Source organism: Acomys minous (assembly GCF_964271855.1).
Source record: "Acomys minous genome assembly, chromosome: 11".
In the NCBI taxonomy this organism is placed as follows: Eukaryota; Metazoa; Chordata; class Mammalia; order Rodentia; family Muridae; genus Acomys; species Acomys minous.
In genome coordinates this window covers 12,985,207-13,003,319 of record NC_140492.1, presented here as the reverse complement: position 1 = coordinate 13,003,319, position 18,113 = coordinate 12,985,207, and the positions used below count along the sequence as shown (strand labels likewise).

The following is an 18,113-nucleotide window of genomic DNA, read 5'->3' as shown; positions in this document are numbered from 1 at the left end:
TTTGAAAAGCTGACACACTCCTCTCTTTAATAGCTGAACCCAGGGGAGGGGAATAGGCTGAGAGCGGGAGGGAGGGAGGAACGGTAGGATACAAGTGATGGGGGGGGGGTAACAACTGAGTTGTAATCTGAATAAATTAATTAAAGTTTAAAAAAAGTAAACTGAAGACACTCTTTTGGCACGTGGTTATTTTTTCGTGAGAGGCACAAATTGACCTTGTTAAAAATCATCCTCCAGCCACTCTCAGTTTTCACCATACTTGTGGTCTCATCATTTTCTCTGTTTAGCAATTAACTTAGCTTGTCTCCCAGCACATGACACGTGCTCGTTCTTATCCTGTCTCTGGCCACTTTGTAGCATTACCTTTGTTCCCCTTAAATGTTGCAGTTCCCCAAGGTCTGCTCCCCAGGCTCCGTTCCAGAAGCGTCACTATGTAGGTAAGAGGAACATAAGCCCTTGGCCCAGAGGCTGACGCGTTTGTTAACAATAAAAAGGGGGTTGCAAGTGATGGCATCATTGCCTGTGCCTTGTCAGTCTTTATAGCTCTAGGACCACAAGTCACAACCCTGTTTAAGAAGCAGGTCTCAGTGGAGGGCGTCCTTGGCACCCAGAGGCAGGTGCTTCAAAGAGGAAGACAATTTGTTCCATTGTCTCCTACATCATCTCCGTGCATTGAAATATTTTAGCAAGATTATTTTGTTTCCTTCTTTTTCTCTTTTCTTTTCTTCCTTTCTTTCTTTTTTGAGAGAGGGTTTGTCTGTGTAGCCTTGGCTGTCCTGGACTCACTTTGTAGACCAGGCTGGCCTGGAACTCACGGAGATCCGCCTACCTCGGCCTCCCCGAGTGCTGGAATTACAGGCATGATTATTTTGTTTCTTTTTTTTTATTTACTTATTTTATATCATACATATGCTTTGCCCTCATATATGTTTGTGTACCATATGTGTGCCTGCTGTCCGAGTAGCCCACATTAGGGTATCCGGTCTCCTGGAACCAGAGTTATCTATGGTTCTGGGCCACCATGTGGGTCTTGGGAATTGAACCCGATTCTTCTGAGAGAGGAACGCGTATTCTAAGCTGCTGAGCCAGCTCTAGCCTCCTCATTTGTCCTTCCGGGTCAAGATCCCATTGAGTAGCTAAGGCTCAGCATGAACAAGTGGAGGGATGACAGGGGTGAGCCACCACACCCAGTGTGAGCAATGTGATTTAAAGGCTTCAAAGAACTCTTAGTCAAAACCACCAATAAATTTCTGAGGACATGTTGGGACTCCCCAACTCTACTTCCTTCTTATTTCTCAGATGACTGTAACAGTGGCACCGGACAAGGCAAAAGCACTGTTGAGTAGAAAAGCATACAAATTGCCAAAGAGGTGAAATCAACTTAAGTCCCATAAATTGTCACTCTAACACCCTTCTGACACCCTTAGTAGACACACACGATACAGTCATTTAAAAATGAAATCATGAAATACGGCGTTCATGTTAACACTACTTATCTGACTGACCACATTTCAAGTGCTCAAGCTGTACACTAGGCTGGTGCCAATCACACAGGTAAAACATGAGGACTCCATCACACTGGCTGGGGGACCAGGTATTCGGAATGTTCTACACCGAAACAGACTAGGGCTGACTCTGAAATTCAAACCTAGTCTCTCTACTTCTTCAAAATTAAGCCAATAAGCTGGTTCAGAGACTAATCATTGTTCTAGAATGCAGACCAAATTCACTAAGATGGCTCAGAAACCCCTGATGGTTTAGCTCTTCCTTCTCCAATGGCCTGCAGGTGGTGAGCAAAATCAGACTGAATGTTATGAAAACCGTAAAAGGAAGGAAAAGGCCAAAGGGTTTTCCCTGGCTCCTCCCGCAGGCGGTCTGGAGTGGGAAGACCTCTGTGGCCCAGCCCTGCACAAACCACAGACTAAAACAAAAAACGAAGCTACCCAGACATTACTGAGTTCTCTAAGTGCAGCAGGAAGTGGGAGGTGTTCCTGGGGGTCAAGGAAAGTAATTTTTATAGGACCAATATTCAAAGGTTTAAAAAAAAAAACGTGGTTATTTGTCGGGTGGAAAAGCCACAGGTCTACGTGATGACTCCCAGGTACCAGTAGCTATTCACCAGGGAAAGGCAAATGTCAGTATCATGAACTGAACTTGTGTCCACCCTTTCTTAAAATCCACTGTAGTCTAGCTGGGTGTGGGGGCACACGCCTTTCATCCCAGCACTCAGGGAGGCAGAGGAAGGAGGCTCACTGTGAGTTCGAGGCCAGCCTGGTCTACAAAGCCAGTCCAGGACAGCCAAGGCTACACAGAGAAATCCTGTCTCAAAAAAAAAAAACATTAAAAATTTTCTATTGGAATTGTAGTCGCTAGCAGTTTGGAAGCTGCGGGAGCTAAAGGGCACAGAGAGGTAGCTGGGCAGGGAGGTAACTCCAATGCCGCACAGCACGGTACGTCAAGGGGTTGACAACAATTGTGAACTATTTTCAAAAGAGACAGTGAAAGGGCAAAAGGAACGCTGAGCATCTGTAGTCCAAACATGAAATCTAAAATGTTCCAAACTCAGACACATTTTGGGAACTGCTCTGAATGTACATGTGGAAAATGACTCTGATCTCATGTGACAGGCTGCAGCCCAAACGGAGGAACACTAAAATTACTACATAAAATGACCTTCAGGTTGTGTGTGTGTATATGTGTGTGTGTGTGTGTGCTGGATAAGCATTTCATGGTCACTTGGGTCCCACCCACAGAGCAGCTCATTATGAACTTTCAAATATTTCAAATGCTATAAAGTTCAAAATACTCTTAGCCCAGGTATTTCAGAAAAAGAACCTTATGTCAACCTCTACTCTCGGACCCCATATGACAACACACAACTGTGCTTTGGTAACTCCAGTTTCGAGAGATGTGACAACCTCTTCTGGTGCCTCCTTGGGGACCAGCCTCACTTATGTGCACAGACATGCATGAAGGCAAAACACTCATATGCATAAAATAAAAGTATTAATCTTCAAAAGAAGAAAAAGGTGTTTCAACAAGGGATGAAGTAGAAGTGATCTTTTAGTGTATTTTGTAATTTCAAAGATACAATATTAAGGGGGAAAACAGAAAAATATCGTTATAAATGAACTAAAGTATATCAAAGTATATCAAATTAAAAAAAAAATTCAAGTCTAGTACTTTTAACCAAAATACTGCCTTTAATTAGCCACAGAAGAACACATTAAGCCAGGAAAATTTAAGTTTTACACCCAGTTTACTGATGATCATAGCACAGCACAATTTATAATTGTACGAACTGTAGGGTAAAGCAAATAAAAGCATTAATGGTGCAGTGGATCATTCAAAACCAAGATCTTTTACTATGAGAGAGACAATAGAAATCTAAAATATAAAAATTTGTTTATTTGTTTGTTTATTTATTTATTTATTTTCTGAGACAGGGTCTCTCTGTGTAACAGCTCTGGCTGTCTTGGAACTAGCTCTGTAGTCCAGGCTGGCCTCGAACTCACGGAGAACCACCTGCCTCTGCCTCCCAAGTACTGGGATTAAAGGTGTGCGCCACCATCACCCAGCTATTTGTTTATTTTTTGTTTTGGGTTGTTGTTTTTGTTTTGAGACAGGGTTTCTCTGTGTAGCTCTGGCTGTCCTGGAACTTTCTTTGTACACCAGGCTGGCCTCAAGCTCCCAGAGATCCACCTGCCTCTGCCTCCTGAGTGCTGGGATTAAAGGTGTGTGCCAGCGTGGCTGCCCAACAAGAACTGATATGTTTAATGAATGCGCGTGGTCCAACGAGAACAAACGGCCACACTTGGGTCTTACCTCTTGGCAGTACTGCAGGATGCCCTCCTTGGTGCCAATGCAGGTTTTGGTCCCTGATGGGTCTGACTCCCACTTCCCGTTCTGCACATTCATGTGCATGTTGAGTTTACCGCAGAACATGGCGATCTGGGGCTCTGCCAGCAGCCCGGCATTGCCATCGGTGGGCACCTGAAAGACAAAGCAAGTCCTAGTTAGTAACAGAAACACAGGAAATGTGACAGGAATACCTAGTGGTCTCCAGTCAGGTATCAGGCCTGCTTTGGCGTTCTTGGGCCATGGCGTACTATACATGCTACAGGCATGGCAAAAACCCTATAGAAGACACTGCATTCTTTAATACCAGAATATTTAAACAAAGGCATTCAGAATGTGGAAATCAACATCTGTTCATTCAAAAACCCTTCAGTTTTCCCATAGAAGATTTTTGCAAGGTCTGCTGAAAATTTCTAACAATAAAGAGGGGGTTCTAAAATAAATACAATCACCATGGAAGAAGCCACATTCTCATAGCCCTGAGCTGTTCACATACAGTGAGCACAGTGTCAGTCACTGCTTGATGACTACACCTAGCCTAGAGGTGACACTATGTGCTACTTCTCAGCAGTGATAGGAAGATGCCATCAGTGTGCCTCACTGCTGGGCAAGTGGCTGCATCCCGGGGAATTTTTGGTTTTTATGTTTTGTTTTAAACAGGGTCTCTCTATGTAGCTTTAGCTGTCCCGGAATTCACTGTGTAACCCTGGCTGTGTAGACCAGGCTGACCTCAAACTCAGAGATCCACCTGCCTCTGCCTCCTGAGCACTGGGATTACAGGCACATGCCACTATGCTCAGGTTGTATCTGAGTTTTTAGTAGAAAATTCCCCCGGGACTCTCCCAACTTGTCACTTCTTCTCCAGTTGTGGTGTGTGTGTACATGTGTGTGTGTGCGTGAATGCGTGTGACTATACACGCATATGAGTGCAGGCCAGAGGACAATCTCAGACATTATGCTTCAGGTACTGTCCACCTGCTTTTGAGACAGGATCTCTCATTGACTTGAAACCTGCCAAGTAGGCTGGGCTGGCTGTCCAGAAAAACCCCAGGAGTTTGTGTGGGAACCAGGCCTGACTGGGCTACCTGCCTGTCTTGCTGTTGCATGTCCTGTTTTTAGCAGTTTCTGTGTCTGTGATTCTGTTGGTTAGCTAGTCATGTTTACTGCTCTGAGAATGCACCCCTCCCTTCCTTGGGACTTTCCCTCGTGTGTGCAATCACCTCTTGAGGGATTTCACCTGTGAGTGGCATGCCTGCTTTGTGGCCTATAAAAAGGCTCTCTGGACGCTGAATAAAGGCTGCGCCATTGTTCTCTTAGCACGAAGGACTCGCTGTTTTATTGTGTGTTAAATCCGCAGTCCCTTGCCCTTGACTTGGTACCTCGGTGGCGCAGGAGCCACAGTTTGCCCGTCTCAGGCATTCTAGCACTGAGATTACAAGGTCACACACCTGGCTTTTTGTTTTGTTTTGTTTTTTTTAGTTCAGCTCAGGGGATAGACTGTAGATTATAGCGCTTAAGTGCAGTACCAACTGAGCAGTATGCCCAACTCTATCTTGGTTCATCAGGAAGAGTGGTTGTGCCCCATCTCCCGCTACCACACTCACTGCAAGTAAACAACACCTCATCCAGGGCTCAGCAGAGCATCTGCTGTAGTAAACTGAAAAACAGCTCTCAGCTGTGACCAGTGGAGGCAGTGCACCATTTCACCTGACTTTGAAAGCTTGCTTATTGCTGTCCTTCTGTGCACAGGTGACCTTCATTCCTAGGTAGCCAAGTCTGTGCTCTAACTTATGATCTTTCAGCCTTCAGTATTAGGATTACAACTGTACCACCCTGCCCAGTTAAGAGAAAAAAAAATTTTTTAATGGAAAAATAAGGTTCTACAAGAGATTAAAAAAAAACTAAGTTCATGCAAGGAAAAGAATTACTGAAAAACCAAGGAATCAAAAGACGCACCAATGTAACCCAGTGAGGAAACAGAGCTGCACCCCTGGGAGACTCAGCAGCCACTCCCACAGGCCCATCCTGAGTGACTCCATCTTATCTTGATTTAATCCCCAAAACTATTCACACAAGATGGAGAAGGAGGAGGAGGAGGAGGGAAGGAGGGAGGGAGGGATTTCATTTAAGACATTTCTCTCCACAGAATGTGACACAGAACCAACCAATCTATCCATCCAGTACTTTATCTGACCACAATAGGGGATGTGTGTCTTTGACAAAACAAACAACAAACCGGCAGGCTCCAGATTGAACCTACTCGTGGGAGTGAGGGCTGTTGGAACCTGTCTACAATAATCTTTGTTTCTCTAGCACCAGGCGACTAGTTCCCTTCGAACAGCAGCCGGGGCCACTAGGTGACATCATCTACAGAGCAGCTGTGACTCCTTGACTCTTCCACAGGAACCCCATGCCATCTCCCACCACTGCCAGGAAAGTGAAAGTCTCATTCTCCACCAGATGCAAGTTGTGCCCAAAACAGATTGTTCAATGCACTTGAACATTTATATAGGAGGAATTAAGGAGAAACCCAATGCCCGGGTCTTAGTGAGCAAAATGTAAGTCTTGCCAGTTATACTGAAACGAGCACCTGGGTAGTAACATGGAAAGGATGATAAAGAAAGTCGAACCATCAGACGCCTGTGGGTGAAGCCCATGGAGGCTAAGGTGACCTCAACGCCGTGTGCCTTATTCTGTCCCAATGGTTTCCACTCTTAGCTGACCTTGACATCATACCCCTAACCAAAGAGAAGTTAGAGGACCTCATAATTTCCTCACAGCCTCTTCACTCTCACCACCAGGTTCTCTGGCCACCTCAGTGAATGCAAATGAAGGAGACCACATTTCCTCTGCAAAGAAAATTTAAATAACACCTTCTTTCCAGTGATAGTCAAGGCCCAAGAAAGTCCCCTTGCTCCTGCCTACTTCCTGGAAATATTGACCTTGGGCAGTCCTTTCCCACAAAACAGAATAATTTATCTATGCAGCAAACAAAGTGTGGCAGAAAGTGACATGCAACTTCAAAACAAACAAACAAACAAAAAGCCAAAGTCACAACATTACTGTCATCACTCATTGCTTGGCCATAGTAAGAAGCTTAGACCTCCTTCAGAGCCACACCAGAAGCAGGAACTAAGCCACACCTCGATGACATCTTCCTCTGGCCACCTAGAAGATACTGCTCAGTTCTTTACTCTTCAGAAACTGAAGTAGTACCTGCTTGTTTTTTAAGCTATTAAGTTTGAGGCAACTTGGCACACAGCAAGAAACACTGACCCATTTTGCTTTTCTCCAGGGTGCACCATCAACAGCATCTGAGCTCCCTACTGAACACAGCAAATGAGAAACAAACAAACAAACAAACAAAAAACCTTTCCTCAATTCCCTCCTTCCCTGTAGAATAGGGGGTCAACGAGCTTTCTGAAAGGGCCAGACAGTATCTACTTAAAGGCTCGTGGGCCAGTCTCTTTGATGACTATACAACCTACTGCTATAAGACAGAAACAGCCTTAAACAACATGCAAAGGACTGGGCACGGCATTTTCCCATGCAAACCAGTGTGTACAGAGCAGGCAGTAAATCCAAGCCAACCACTCCACCCTGTCTGTCTACATCTCTTCCACTGGTCACAAACTTTTAATTCACCTTGTGATTTAAACCCTAGCTGCCAACATTTTCCACTTGCTTCTTTCCCCATTTTATTTAGTTAGTCTTATTTGAGGATAAGTGGTGTATGTGGGGTGGGGTGGACAACTGGCCTGGCGAGCATGGTGAGGTTAAAGAACAATTTGTAGGCTGGGCGGTAGTAGCACACACCTTTAATCCCAGCACTAGGGAGGCAGAGGCAGGTGGATCTCTCTGTGAGTTCAAAGCCAGCTTGGTCTAGATATAAGTGAGTATATACCATTTGACTCTTTCTGCTTCTGGGTGAACTCACTCATTATGATCATTTCTAGTTCAATCCATTTGTCCACAAATTTTGGGAATTCCTTGTTTTTAGTAGCTGAGTAGTATTCCATAGTGCAAATGGACCACAGTTTCTTTATCCATTCTTCTACTGAGGGGCACTTAGGCCGTTTCCATGATCTGGCTATTATGAATAAGCCTGCTATGAACAGGGTTGAGCAAATTTTCTTGTTATGTGCTAGAGCATCTTCTGGGTATATTCCAAGGAGTGGAACAGCTGGGTATTGAGGAAGCCCTAGTCCCATTTTTTCTGAGAAAGCACCAGATAGATTTCCAAAGTGGTTGTACCAGTTTGCATTCCCACCAGCAATGCAGGAGTGTTCCTCTTTCTCCACATCCTCTGCACTTACCAGGAAAGTGGGTCAGAATCCTATTGGGACTTTAGGTGAGAAAAGCATGGGAGAATGAGGAAATAGAAGGATCCAGAGGGTCCTAGAAACCTACAAGAAGAACATTATGGCGGGCGGATCTGGGCCCAGGGCTCCTGCTCAAACTATGGTACCAGCTAAGGACAATACATACAGTAAACTTCGAACCCCTACCCAGATCTAGCCAATGGACAGAACATTCTCCACAGTTGAGCAGAGAGTGGGGACTGACTTTCACATGAACTCTGGTGCCCTATATTTACCACGTCCCCTTGATGGGGAGGCCTGGTGGCACTCAGAGAAAGGATAGCAGGCTACCAAGAAGAGACTTGATACCCTATGAGCATATACAGGAGGAGGAGGTTCCCCTCAGTCACAGACATAGGGGAAAGAAATAGGGGGAAAGCGGGAGGGAGGGAGGATACAAGGGATGGGATAACAGTTGAGATGTAATATGAATAAATTAATAAAATATTTGTTAAAAAACAGACAAAGCCAGCTTGGTCATCTACAGACTGAGTTCCAGAACAGCCAGGGCTAAACCAGAGAAAACCAAAAGCCAAAACCCAAAAAGAACAACTTATAGATGAAACAACTTTGTGTTCTACCTTGTGGGTCCCAGGGAATCAAACTCAGGTTGTCAGACTGGGTGGTGCCTTTGCCTGCTGAGCCATCTTGCTGGTCTATTCATTTGCTCCTAAAACCCCTTTAATCTGGTTTACCTTCTCACCACTGACCTGATGGCCTCTCAAAGGTTACATCTGAAAAACCAAAGATTTCCCGAGCACCTGTCTCTACTGGCCTTCCTCAGAAGTCTCTGCTTTCGGCTTCTGTCATAGGGAACTACCGCGGTTCTTCCCTAATCACCCTTTTTCAGAGTCCCTATCCTCCAGCTCCACCCATAGCTTAAGATATTCTAAGGATGGAGCTATTGTTTCTCTTTTACCTAAAAAGCCTTCCCACTTCTGCACATGCGCAATTGCAACAGAACACTAGCTGATGATGTCATACCCTGGGGATCAATGCATTAAGCAAGGTCAGGACAGTCAGAAGATGAATTTGAGGTTTTTGGTTTTTAATCGGCTAAATTTGTTCTTTGACACTTTCATACATGTAATGTAGTATGCTCTGTTTACTCTCACCCCTTGTGGTGGTTTTAACGGGTATGGCCCCCATAGGCTCATAGATTTGAATGCTTGGTCACCAGAGAGTGGCACTATTAGGAGGTGTGGCTTTGTTGGTGTAGGTGTGGTCTTGTTGGAGGAAGTGTGTCACTAGGAAAGGGGCTCTGAGGTTTCAAATACTCAAGACAGGCCCAGTGTCACTTCCTGCTGTTGGCCAAACCAAATGTAGACCTCTTGGCTCCTTTTCCAGCACCATGTCTGCCTGTGTGCTGCCAGGCTTCCCACCATGATGATAATGGACTAAACCTCTGAAACTGTAAGCCAGCCCCAATTAACTGTTTTCCTTTATAAGAGTTGCTGTGGTAATGGTGTCTCTTCACAGCAATAAAACCCTAACTAAAACACACACCACTCGTTTATCTCCGTCTCACACTCCGGTCACATCCCCTGCTCTCTGGAAGGCCCTTGCCCACATCCATGCCTTTTTGCTCTGCATTGTTCTCCAATAATTTTAAATTAGCCAGGGCTATCTGTGTAGCCATGGGCTCAGAACTAGCCCTTGAAGCCTATTGGGCTCAAGCATGATGCACAGCTGGAAAAGGCAATGCCTAGCTTCTCGTTCTCCCCTTCTCACACAATCCATCAGTTGCCAATAGCAGAAAATTGCTAGACCCCAGGAGGCGCCCCCAACATCCATGACTGGCTGGTGGTAGGCCTAGTATTGTACAAGCCCAGCATCAAAAAGCCAGCCAAGTCCTTACCAAAAATGAGACAACTGGCCTTATCTTTTTTTTTTTAATTAATTAAGCCTATCGAATAATTCTGCCTCGTTTTCCTGGGTATGATTCCTGAACTTCTGTTGCTGTCTTCCACACTTCTCTATGTCACCGTCCCTCTTATCTTGACAATTATTTTTGTGCAGTTTGTACAATACATGTGCATGTGCTGACAAAGAATGGCAATCTTTTCCACATCTCTTAAAATACGCTGACTATGGTCCTGTAATAACCTGATGATGCTGTGAGCTCAACAAAGTGAGTGTAGACTAGAAAATACATGCTTCCGTTCCTTTCAGGTAATGGTTATTCTTCATCATCAACATGACTGGATTAGGATTTCCATGGAAACGTATCTGGGGCTGTATCTGTAAGGGTTTTTTATTGTTGTTGTTGTTGTTGTTGTTGTTTTCCCACACAGGTTTAACTGAAGAGTGAAAAGTCAACCTAACCAACAACAGCAATATCCTATGGGCTGTAATCACAGGTAGAATAAAAAGGAGAAAATAAACTGATCCTCAGCATTCATCTCTCTCTTTTTTTCCTGACTACATGTTTGACAAGGTGCTGCCAGGACTTCTCCACCATTATGGATGGATGGTACCCTCAAGGAGAGAGCAACCCTTTTTTACTTCCATTCCTTTTGCCTGATGCTCTGTCTCAGCAACAAAGAAAGCAACTGATACAAATATTAACTGTAAAAGTAAATATACGGAAAAGGCTCTGACCAACATGTTTACGTTCCTAAACTTCATCATAGTTTAAGTTCAAATTACAAAACCCTCCAATAATACAGTAAATTACTGAACTAGCAACTGTAGATTTGGTTTTATATAATGTCTTGCTACCTTTCATGAATGTCTACTTAGAAGAAAAAAAAAACATGTTTCTCATGGAAAATTCTTTTCCAAACCAACAACAGCTGTATACTGAGTGGAATGATTAGATCAAAGACACAACTGAACCAGAAGCCTTTCCATTCTTTCCATTCCATTCCTGTAGCCCACCTATAAAGCCCAGGTTTTAAGCACTACATCCTTGGTTCAGTTAATTAACATAAAACAACCCACAGCATCCCCATCTGCATCTGTCAACAGGAAGGTTGCTAGGAGAAAGCCAGCCTCAGCACCCAGCCCAGAGGAGAGCAGCAGCATTAGATAATGAGGCAACACAGAGCAGAATAGCTTGCTGCCAGTCCTAACAGGTTTACTCAAACCCCTTTTCATGAACAAAGCCTCTAAGACAAAGCTTATTAGTCCCATGCAATGTCTTACTTAGGATCTGATAGTATGAACATTCATGAAATTGAAGTCTTTGGGTCCTAGAATAAATATGTTTGCTGTCAGATTTGTGCTCTCAAAGTCAACTGGAAGATGTACTCCTCACGTTTAAAAACATCTCGCAACATAGAAAAGAAGCAGACGCAGCTCAGTAAATGGGGACTATGGTGAGTGGAATAATCACTTCACCTTAACCACTGTGAGAACCAAAGGTGGGTTTTAAGTTTCAATTACTGTGCCTGAGACCCATAAAGCAAAAATGCCTCTAACCTGTAAACCCCCTGCCCAAAGACACATACTTCCTGAAATGCTGGCAGGTGTTCCCTTTAAAAAGTTTGTTAAACTCAACTGCACCAGGTGTACACAGGCAGGATGTATAACACCTCAGCACGTACGCTTGCCCCAGCTGGATGTGGGAAGGAGATCTGCAGACAGGAAGTATGCCCTGCCCGGCCCTGATGGGAGTGCCTATTAAGCCTTTGCAAAATATGACTCTTCACCATTTCTGGGAACCCAGGAATGGACCTGGCCAGAGTCCACCATCCTGACCAGTGTTTAATTAAAGCTTGCTTAAAATTTGGCTCGAAAGTCGTGGTAGTGGTCTTATTCTCCACCAGTGGGATTAGCATCATCAAGTTCCTTTTTTCAGAAATGGAAGACGGTCAGAACAGAAGCCCCATACATAGGCGACCCTTCATGCTTCATGTATGGGGAGGCTTGATATGAAAAAACTCCAAGCAGTGCGTATGGATTGTTCCTGGCATCCTGAAACTGGAGACGTTTTCCCATGGGAAAACTGTGTTCAGTGCCAATGAACCACATAAAAACCAGTGGGTGTTCATCCATGGCTTTAAAAGTAAGAGGCCACTTACAGAAAGCTCAGCTAGAGTGACACAAAAATGACACTGAAAACCACTGCCAAACTTTTTGGAAACACACCTTTGCTGGCAGAGAAAACAAAACAAAACAAAACAAAACACACACACACACACACACACACACACACACACACACACAGACACACACACACACACACACATATACATATAATACATTTTCACCTCAAGCCACAGCAGAGAGTACAGAAATGCAATGGACTCTCCTACCAGTGCTGTAGCTAGAAGCTGGCCTTAAATCGGCACCGCTAAAATAAAAGTAAAACTTGGATGGATCTGCAGAGAGCGACTGTGGAAGCCTACACTTACAATTGCTGCAATTTAGAATGAAGCGAAGAAGCAGCTTCTGGAAGAAGCCCTCTCTCCGCCTTTCAAACAGGGTGCTCCTTTTCTCCAAGAACTTTCTCTCCTTTTCATTATTATCAAGATGAAAATTCCTTATAGGACGGGTTTGGCAGCATTCTTCACCCCAGACCCAGCTACGAGGGGCTTGAACAAGGAGCCCTCTGTTCCCCTGGCTAAGCTGTCCAGCTTGGCAAGACAGGGCATGGGTCCACAGCTTGGCTGCATCTGTGCATTTATGTTGTTTTAAGGTTTCTGGCTAATGAAGACCATCTGGTTTCTACATGCAAGCAGGCTTCTCACTGGCCTGAATAACTGTCTAATATGGCCAAGTGTTTGGTACTTTTTTCTTCTTTGGGTAGGATTTTTGTATAAACCCTTAAAAGAAAAAAAGGTACTATTTCTATCCCATCCTTGGTTTTCCTTGCAGAAATACTGTTTGCTCATAACCTGAGCACAATTCAATTACAACACACTCACGTGCACACACACAGACACACACAAAGACACACACACAAACACACACACATATATACACAGTACACACACTCCAAGTTGCTCTTAAATTGAACTACTGAAAACCTCCCTTTTCAAAGGTAAAGAACTGATTTCTATACTCACAGCCTAGGAGATTGGCCTGTGACCTCTCTTTAAGGATTAATAATCACGAGCAAGTTTTCATTGTCCAACGAAAAGAAACAAAGGACTCTGTAAGGGAGGGTCTCACTAACACATTATCCGCGGAGAACATCTGCAGCTGCTCATTTTACAGCTACCAGAAAACTAGGGCTAACAATTAGAATCCCAGAAGGCAAAGAAACTGTGAACATCTATAAAAAAAAGATCCTTCACGCAAACTCGGAGCAGGAAGAGGCTAAGATTTCCCAGGCAGAGAGAGAGGCTGACCGACCTTGTCTATCAAGAGCACAGGCACATGTGTGTGGCGAGAAAGAACCAAACTGCCACTAAACACATACGGAAATGTGACCCACGAGCTGTGCGGTTCCTACTTTTCAAGTTACCCACGCGGTCACAGCCGTTCACAGGACCCTTGGTGGTGTAACTGTTTCTGGGCTTGAGTTCCAGCCTAGATCTGTGACAAAAGTGAGTAAAAAGAGGGGGAAAAAAATAATTGCTTTCACAGATTTAACGTATGTGTTTTTCACTCCCGGAAGCTTGTCATTCTTCTGGAGTCGCTTGCTGACACAGCTTCAAATTACAACGTATACCCTCTTAGAAGCTTCTCAAGGCCTCTATTGACACCAAGCTCTTCAAATGATGCGAAGCACAGGTGTTCTCAAGTTGACCCCAAACTCCATCTTATCTCAAGGCTAAGTGAAGCATGCTCCCCGCTGGTACCCCAGGAGGAAATCGAGAGGTCTATCAATAGAAACATTTATTATTCAACACCCACAAGATTAGTAACCAACATTGGAAGCTTGCATTGTACGTAGGCCTCGGAAAGGCTGGCAACCCACGGACGGCTTCAGCAAATATAAATGAATCAGAAATTGGAATTTAAAAAAAAAAAAAAAGAAGTATCTCTGAAATAACCCAAGTATCCGGTTCAAAATTAGTTTGTAATCCAACAAATGCCTATTTAGACCTCTTTTTTTTTTTTAAGTCTATAAATTTTAAGTGCTTGCTGCAAAGGAGAATTCCTGGAAGGCAGTTCTCTGCACAAGCTGATAACACTGGTGAAAACTTCAGTGACAATATTAGATTTGCTGAAGAGCTAAACCTTGCCCTCCTTTGTATCTTACCTAGCAACCAAAGTGAACCAAATTAAAAACTTTTGGAATGTATTCGCCTAACAAATCCTCCACCGGTGGAAGAGCTATGAGAGGCCCGTAGCTGAGGTTCTTCTGCTTGCTGTAACTGCTCTCCAAATGTTCCCACCAATGTATTTTCTAAATGCCTTGGGTTTTGAACTTTTGTGTTCTACATTGCCAAGTGCATTCTTGACAAACTCTCTGCCCCTGAGCTATGTCACCAAGACTGGAGCTTGTTGGTGCCTGTCTGCCTGTTTGTTGTTTGAGACAGCCTCAAAAAGCCCAATTTGACCTTGAACTCTCTTAAGTAACTGAGGATGACCTTGAACTTCAAAGCTTGCTGAGAATACAAACTCCTGCTACCAAACAGGGTTTCTGCAGTTACACTGTAGGAATGAAGTTCATTCCTGAGCTGTTAGGACATAGAAACTAAATTTTTACGTGGGTCGTGACTATATAGCATTATTATGGCAAGAGAAACTAATGACAGAGACGGTTTGCTGCCTGCCCAAAACTCTCTATAATGCACACATTTACTAGAAAGAACTAAAATGCTGCCTTATTTTAAAAGGCATAAATGTCCCCAAGATAATTTAAGGAACCTAATATTCTGATTTGAATAGTTTTTTGTTTTGTTTTATTTTGCTTTGCTTTGTCTTGTTTGAGACAGGGTCTCTTTGTATAGCCCTGGCTGTCTATGTAGACCAAACCTATGGAGGTCTACCTACATCTGCCTTCAGAGTGCTGGGATTAAAGGTGTGCAGCCACCACACCTAGGTGAATAATTCTTTTTAATATAATAATGCATGATTTAGACAAATCATGACTTGTACGTTTCAGCATAAGCCCATAAGCCTGAGCTTTCAAAACATGATTCTAACATGTTCTTGTCCTTCATACACTGCATTCAATTAACAGGATAAAGAAGAATACCAGAAGGATTATAATAACAAATTTTATTAAAAGATACACTTCCCACACTGATAAAGGGACCTGTGTTTGGATCCCAAGTACCCACATAAAAGTCAGGCAGCCATATCTATGACCTCAGCCTTAGGTGAGAAAGAGGAGATGGGTGGACCACTACAGCTCTTTAGCCAGCCAGTCCCACTAAATCTAAATCTTAAAGAATAAAGATGGTCTGTGGTAGAAACGAGGACATTTTGCCCAGTGGCTGGTTTGCCATACCACCTTTGAAGCCAACTTCATATGGAGGTTCTTTGATGCTCATCATCTTCCTTGAGGTAGGCTGGGTGTTGCCAGGAGTTGACCTGTCTCATTGCCAATGAATCTTTAAAATAACAAAAACATCCTTAAATGCCATATTCTGTATGTCTTTGAGGTTTTTGAAGACCTTATATAACTATTTTACCTTATCTTTCTATAGAATCATATCTATCTGTTACACCAAGGATGTATATTCTCTGCCTAAAAATGGAGAAGCTTAGATGCAGGCAGAGTCAATGGCTAAACTCTGACAAGACAAGGTAAGCAAGTCCTCAATAATTGCTGCCTCACAAATCTGTCAGATATATTGACCCTGAAGGGTGAAGATGATTCTCCAAAATCATAGAGTTTTGAGTGACTGTTCAGGCAGTAAACTGTTTCTGTCATCTTCCCATTTGGGAAGCTGCTAACCTGCACTCCTTGTTTACTTAGGTAATTAAGTTTTAGTCTTTCTCAAGTCTCTAATGGGGTTGAAGACCAGACAGTTTAGTTTCACAATTAAGCTTAGTTGTTTAGGGGTTAAGAGGTTTGTAGGTCTAGATAGGTATTTTAAGTTGATAATGACGAGATATGATAGATATTTATTTACATTCAGAATTTTAGACTCACCAAGATAGTAAAGATGTTTTCTTCAAGGCTGCCAAATACAAACAGCCAAAACACTAAGAATGTAACATTTATATAATTCCTGATTGTGTCATGGTTCTTCTTGCTGTAGGTAGTTTATTGTATATATGCATAATAATATAAATGTACATGTAAAAAATAAAATAAAATGTTATCAAACATAAAAATAATAAAAATAAAAAATAAAGGTAATCAAAGAAAAACACTATACATACATCCATCTGCAGGCCTCCACATGCACATGTGAACACTACAGGAGTTAATCTCTGTCTTCAATCAAGTGCCAAATAATCTGTGGCCTTAGAACTTTCCCTTTCTATTTTTACCAAAATCCCAAAACCTGACTTCAGGGCGAGAACAGGAAGCATTCTTTTGAATAAGCAGAAGAAATATTTACACTATATCCTTTGGGTTATTTCTGTCCAGAGTTTCATTACATTTACTTATCTGCTTTTCCTGTGTGCTTATAACTCTTGTACTACTATATTTTTATCACTAGGGCTTTGGGCGTAGCAGAAAGTGCCTCGTGAGCATAACAGAAACTCGGAGAGAACACTGAGTTAAGGTGAAAATTCACGATAGCTTTCAAACAGCATTCCTGCTCATTGTTCAAAGAACATTCTGCTAAGTCATCTCTCTTAGGGTAAGCCAAGATTGCTTCTTCTCTAGGGTTGTAAAGAATACGCACAGGTTCCTGTTTCAAGCTATCTGCTTGATAAGCCCAGGGAGGCAATCCTTAAACAACTTAGAGTCGGGCACTATCAAATTTGCTTCTCCTTCTAATGCCCTCAGTACAAAACAAAACAAAACAAAACAAAAAAAGCTTTGTCAAATTGCCATTCCTTTTGGAATAAGGACTCTCAGAACCACAATACTAAAGGGGAAAATGTAATTCTGAAAGGACGTAACCAGACTCTACTCCATGTTACTGAGGCAATGATAAAAGCAGCAAGTCCCTGCTGCCAGCTAAACATCGCAAGTGCAGGGAGAAGGCCTGTATTTTGTTTGTAAAATACAAACAAGGTAAGTTACTCCACTATCTGTGAAAACTTCCTTGCTCTCTACAATGTGCCTGCCTCCCTCTCACAGTAAATACCAGGCATGGAAAATAACAACATAATAAACCAAAATGCACAAAATGCCAAAAAAAAAAGTCAATATTGACAAAGGCGTGGAACAGTATGAAATACTTTCCGATTAGGTATATATATATGATTTTCATAGCCGTGTCAGGTGGAAGAAAGAAAGCAGAGAGCCTTCATTCTTTTCACGCTTCTCCCTTAACCAGTGTCTACACATCAGTTGCAACTGAACTTGTTCTGACCTCGGGCTCTTCCTAGAATATTCTAAAAGCGACAGCTTAAAAGCAAGGGGATTTCCAAGCCAGGCAGCTCAGTTCCCTTCCTGGTTCTCTGCTAGCACATTCCTGAGGGAAGTAAACTCAGATTGTCCCACTGGACTCCAAGGATTGCACAAACGCATGGGCAGCCACGCTTCCTGAACAAAGCGCCCAATCAGCTGCTTTGCTTTGTTTTAGTTCCTACAGCTAAAAAGCCCTTCACAGCAGCACAAAGCCATCCACAGGGGTTTCCACACATAACCTAACACTTCCAGTGAAAGGCTAACCTGAAAACACTTTGAGGATGACATGGAAACCAATGGCTACGGAGCCCTTGCCACTTGCAACAGACACTGTTACAGAGCTGTCTCCGCCGCAGGTTAAGTTTCAGGGAAGTCCTGGCTTGGTGCCTTTGGGTCATATAAATATTCCCAAGGCACTGGGAGATCCAACCTAATGGTAGAGGCACAAATAAGGTTCAACTCGTTAACAGAGAGCACCAAAATAGTAAGGAGAGGTTTGACAATGGTGTGTCAGC

General features: G+C 43.2%; 1 protein-coding gene across 6 annotated transcripts in view; it reads right to left on the bottom strand.

Annotated features, from left to right (window-relative positions):
* Nucleotides 1-18,113, bottom strand: part of APP (amyloid beta precursor protein) — a 216,219-nt gene that overhangs the window by 158,516 nt on the left and 39,590 nt on the right. For all 6 annotated transcript variants that reach the window (XM_084802345.1, XM_084802346.1, XM_084802347.1 and 3 more), the window contains exon 2: nt 3,826-3,993. In XM_084802345.1, the coding sequence (XP_084658471.1) occupies nt 3,826-3,993 (168 nt within the window). The remainder of the gene's footprint in view (nt 1-3,825; nt 3,994-18,113) is intronic.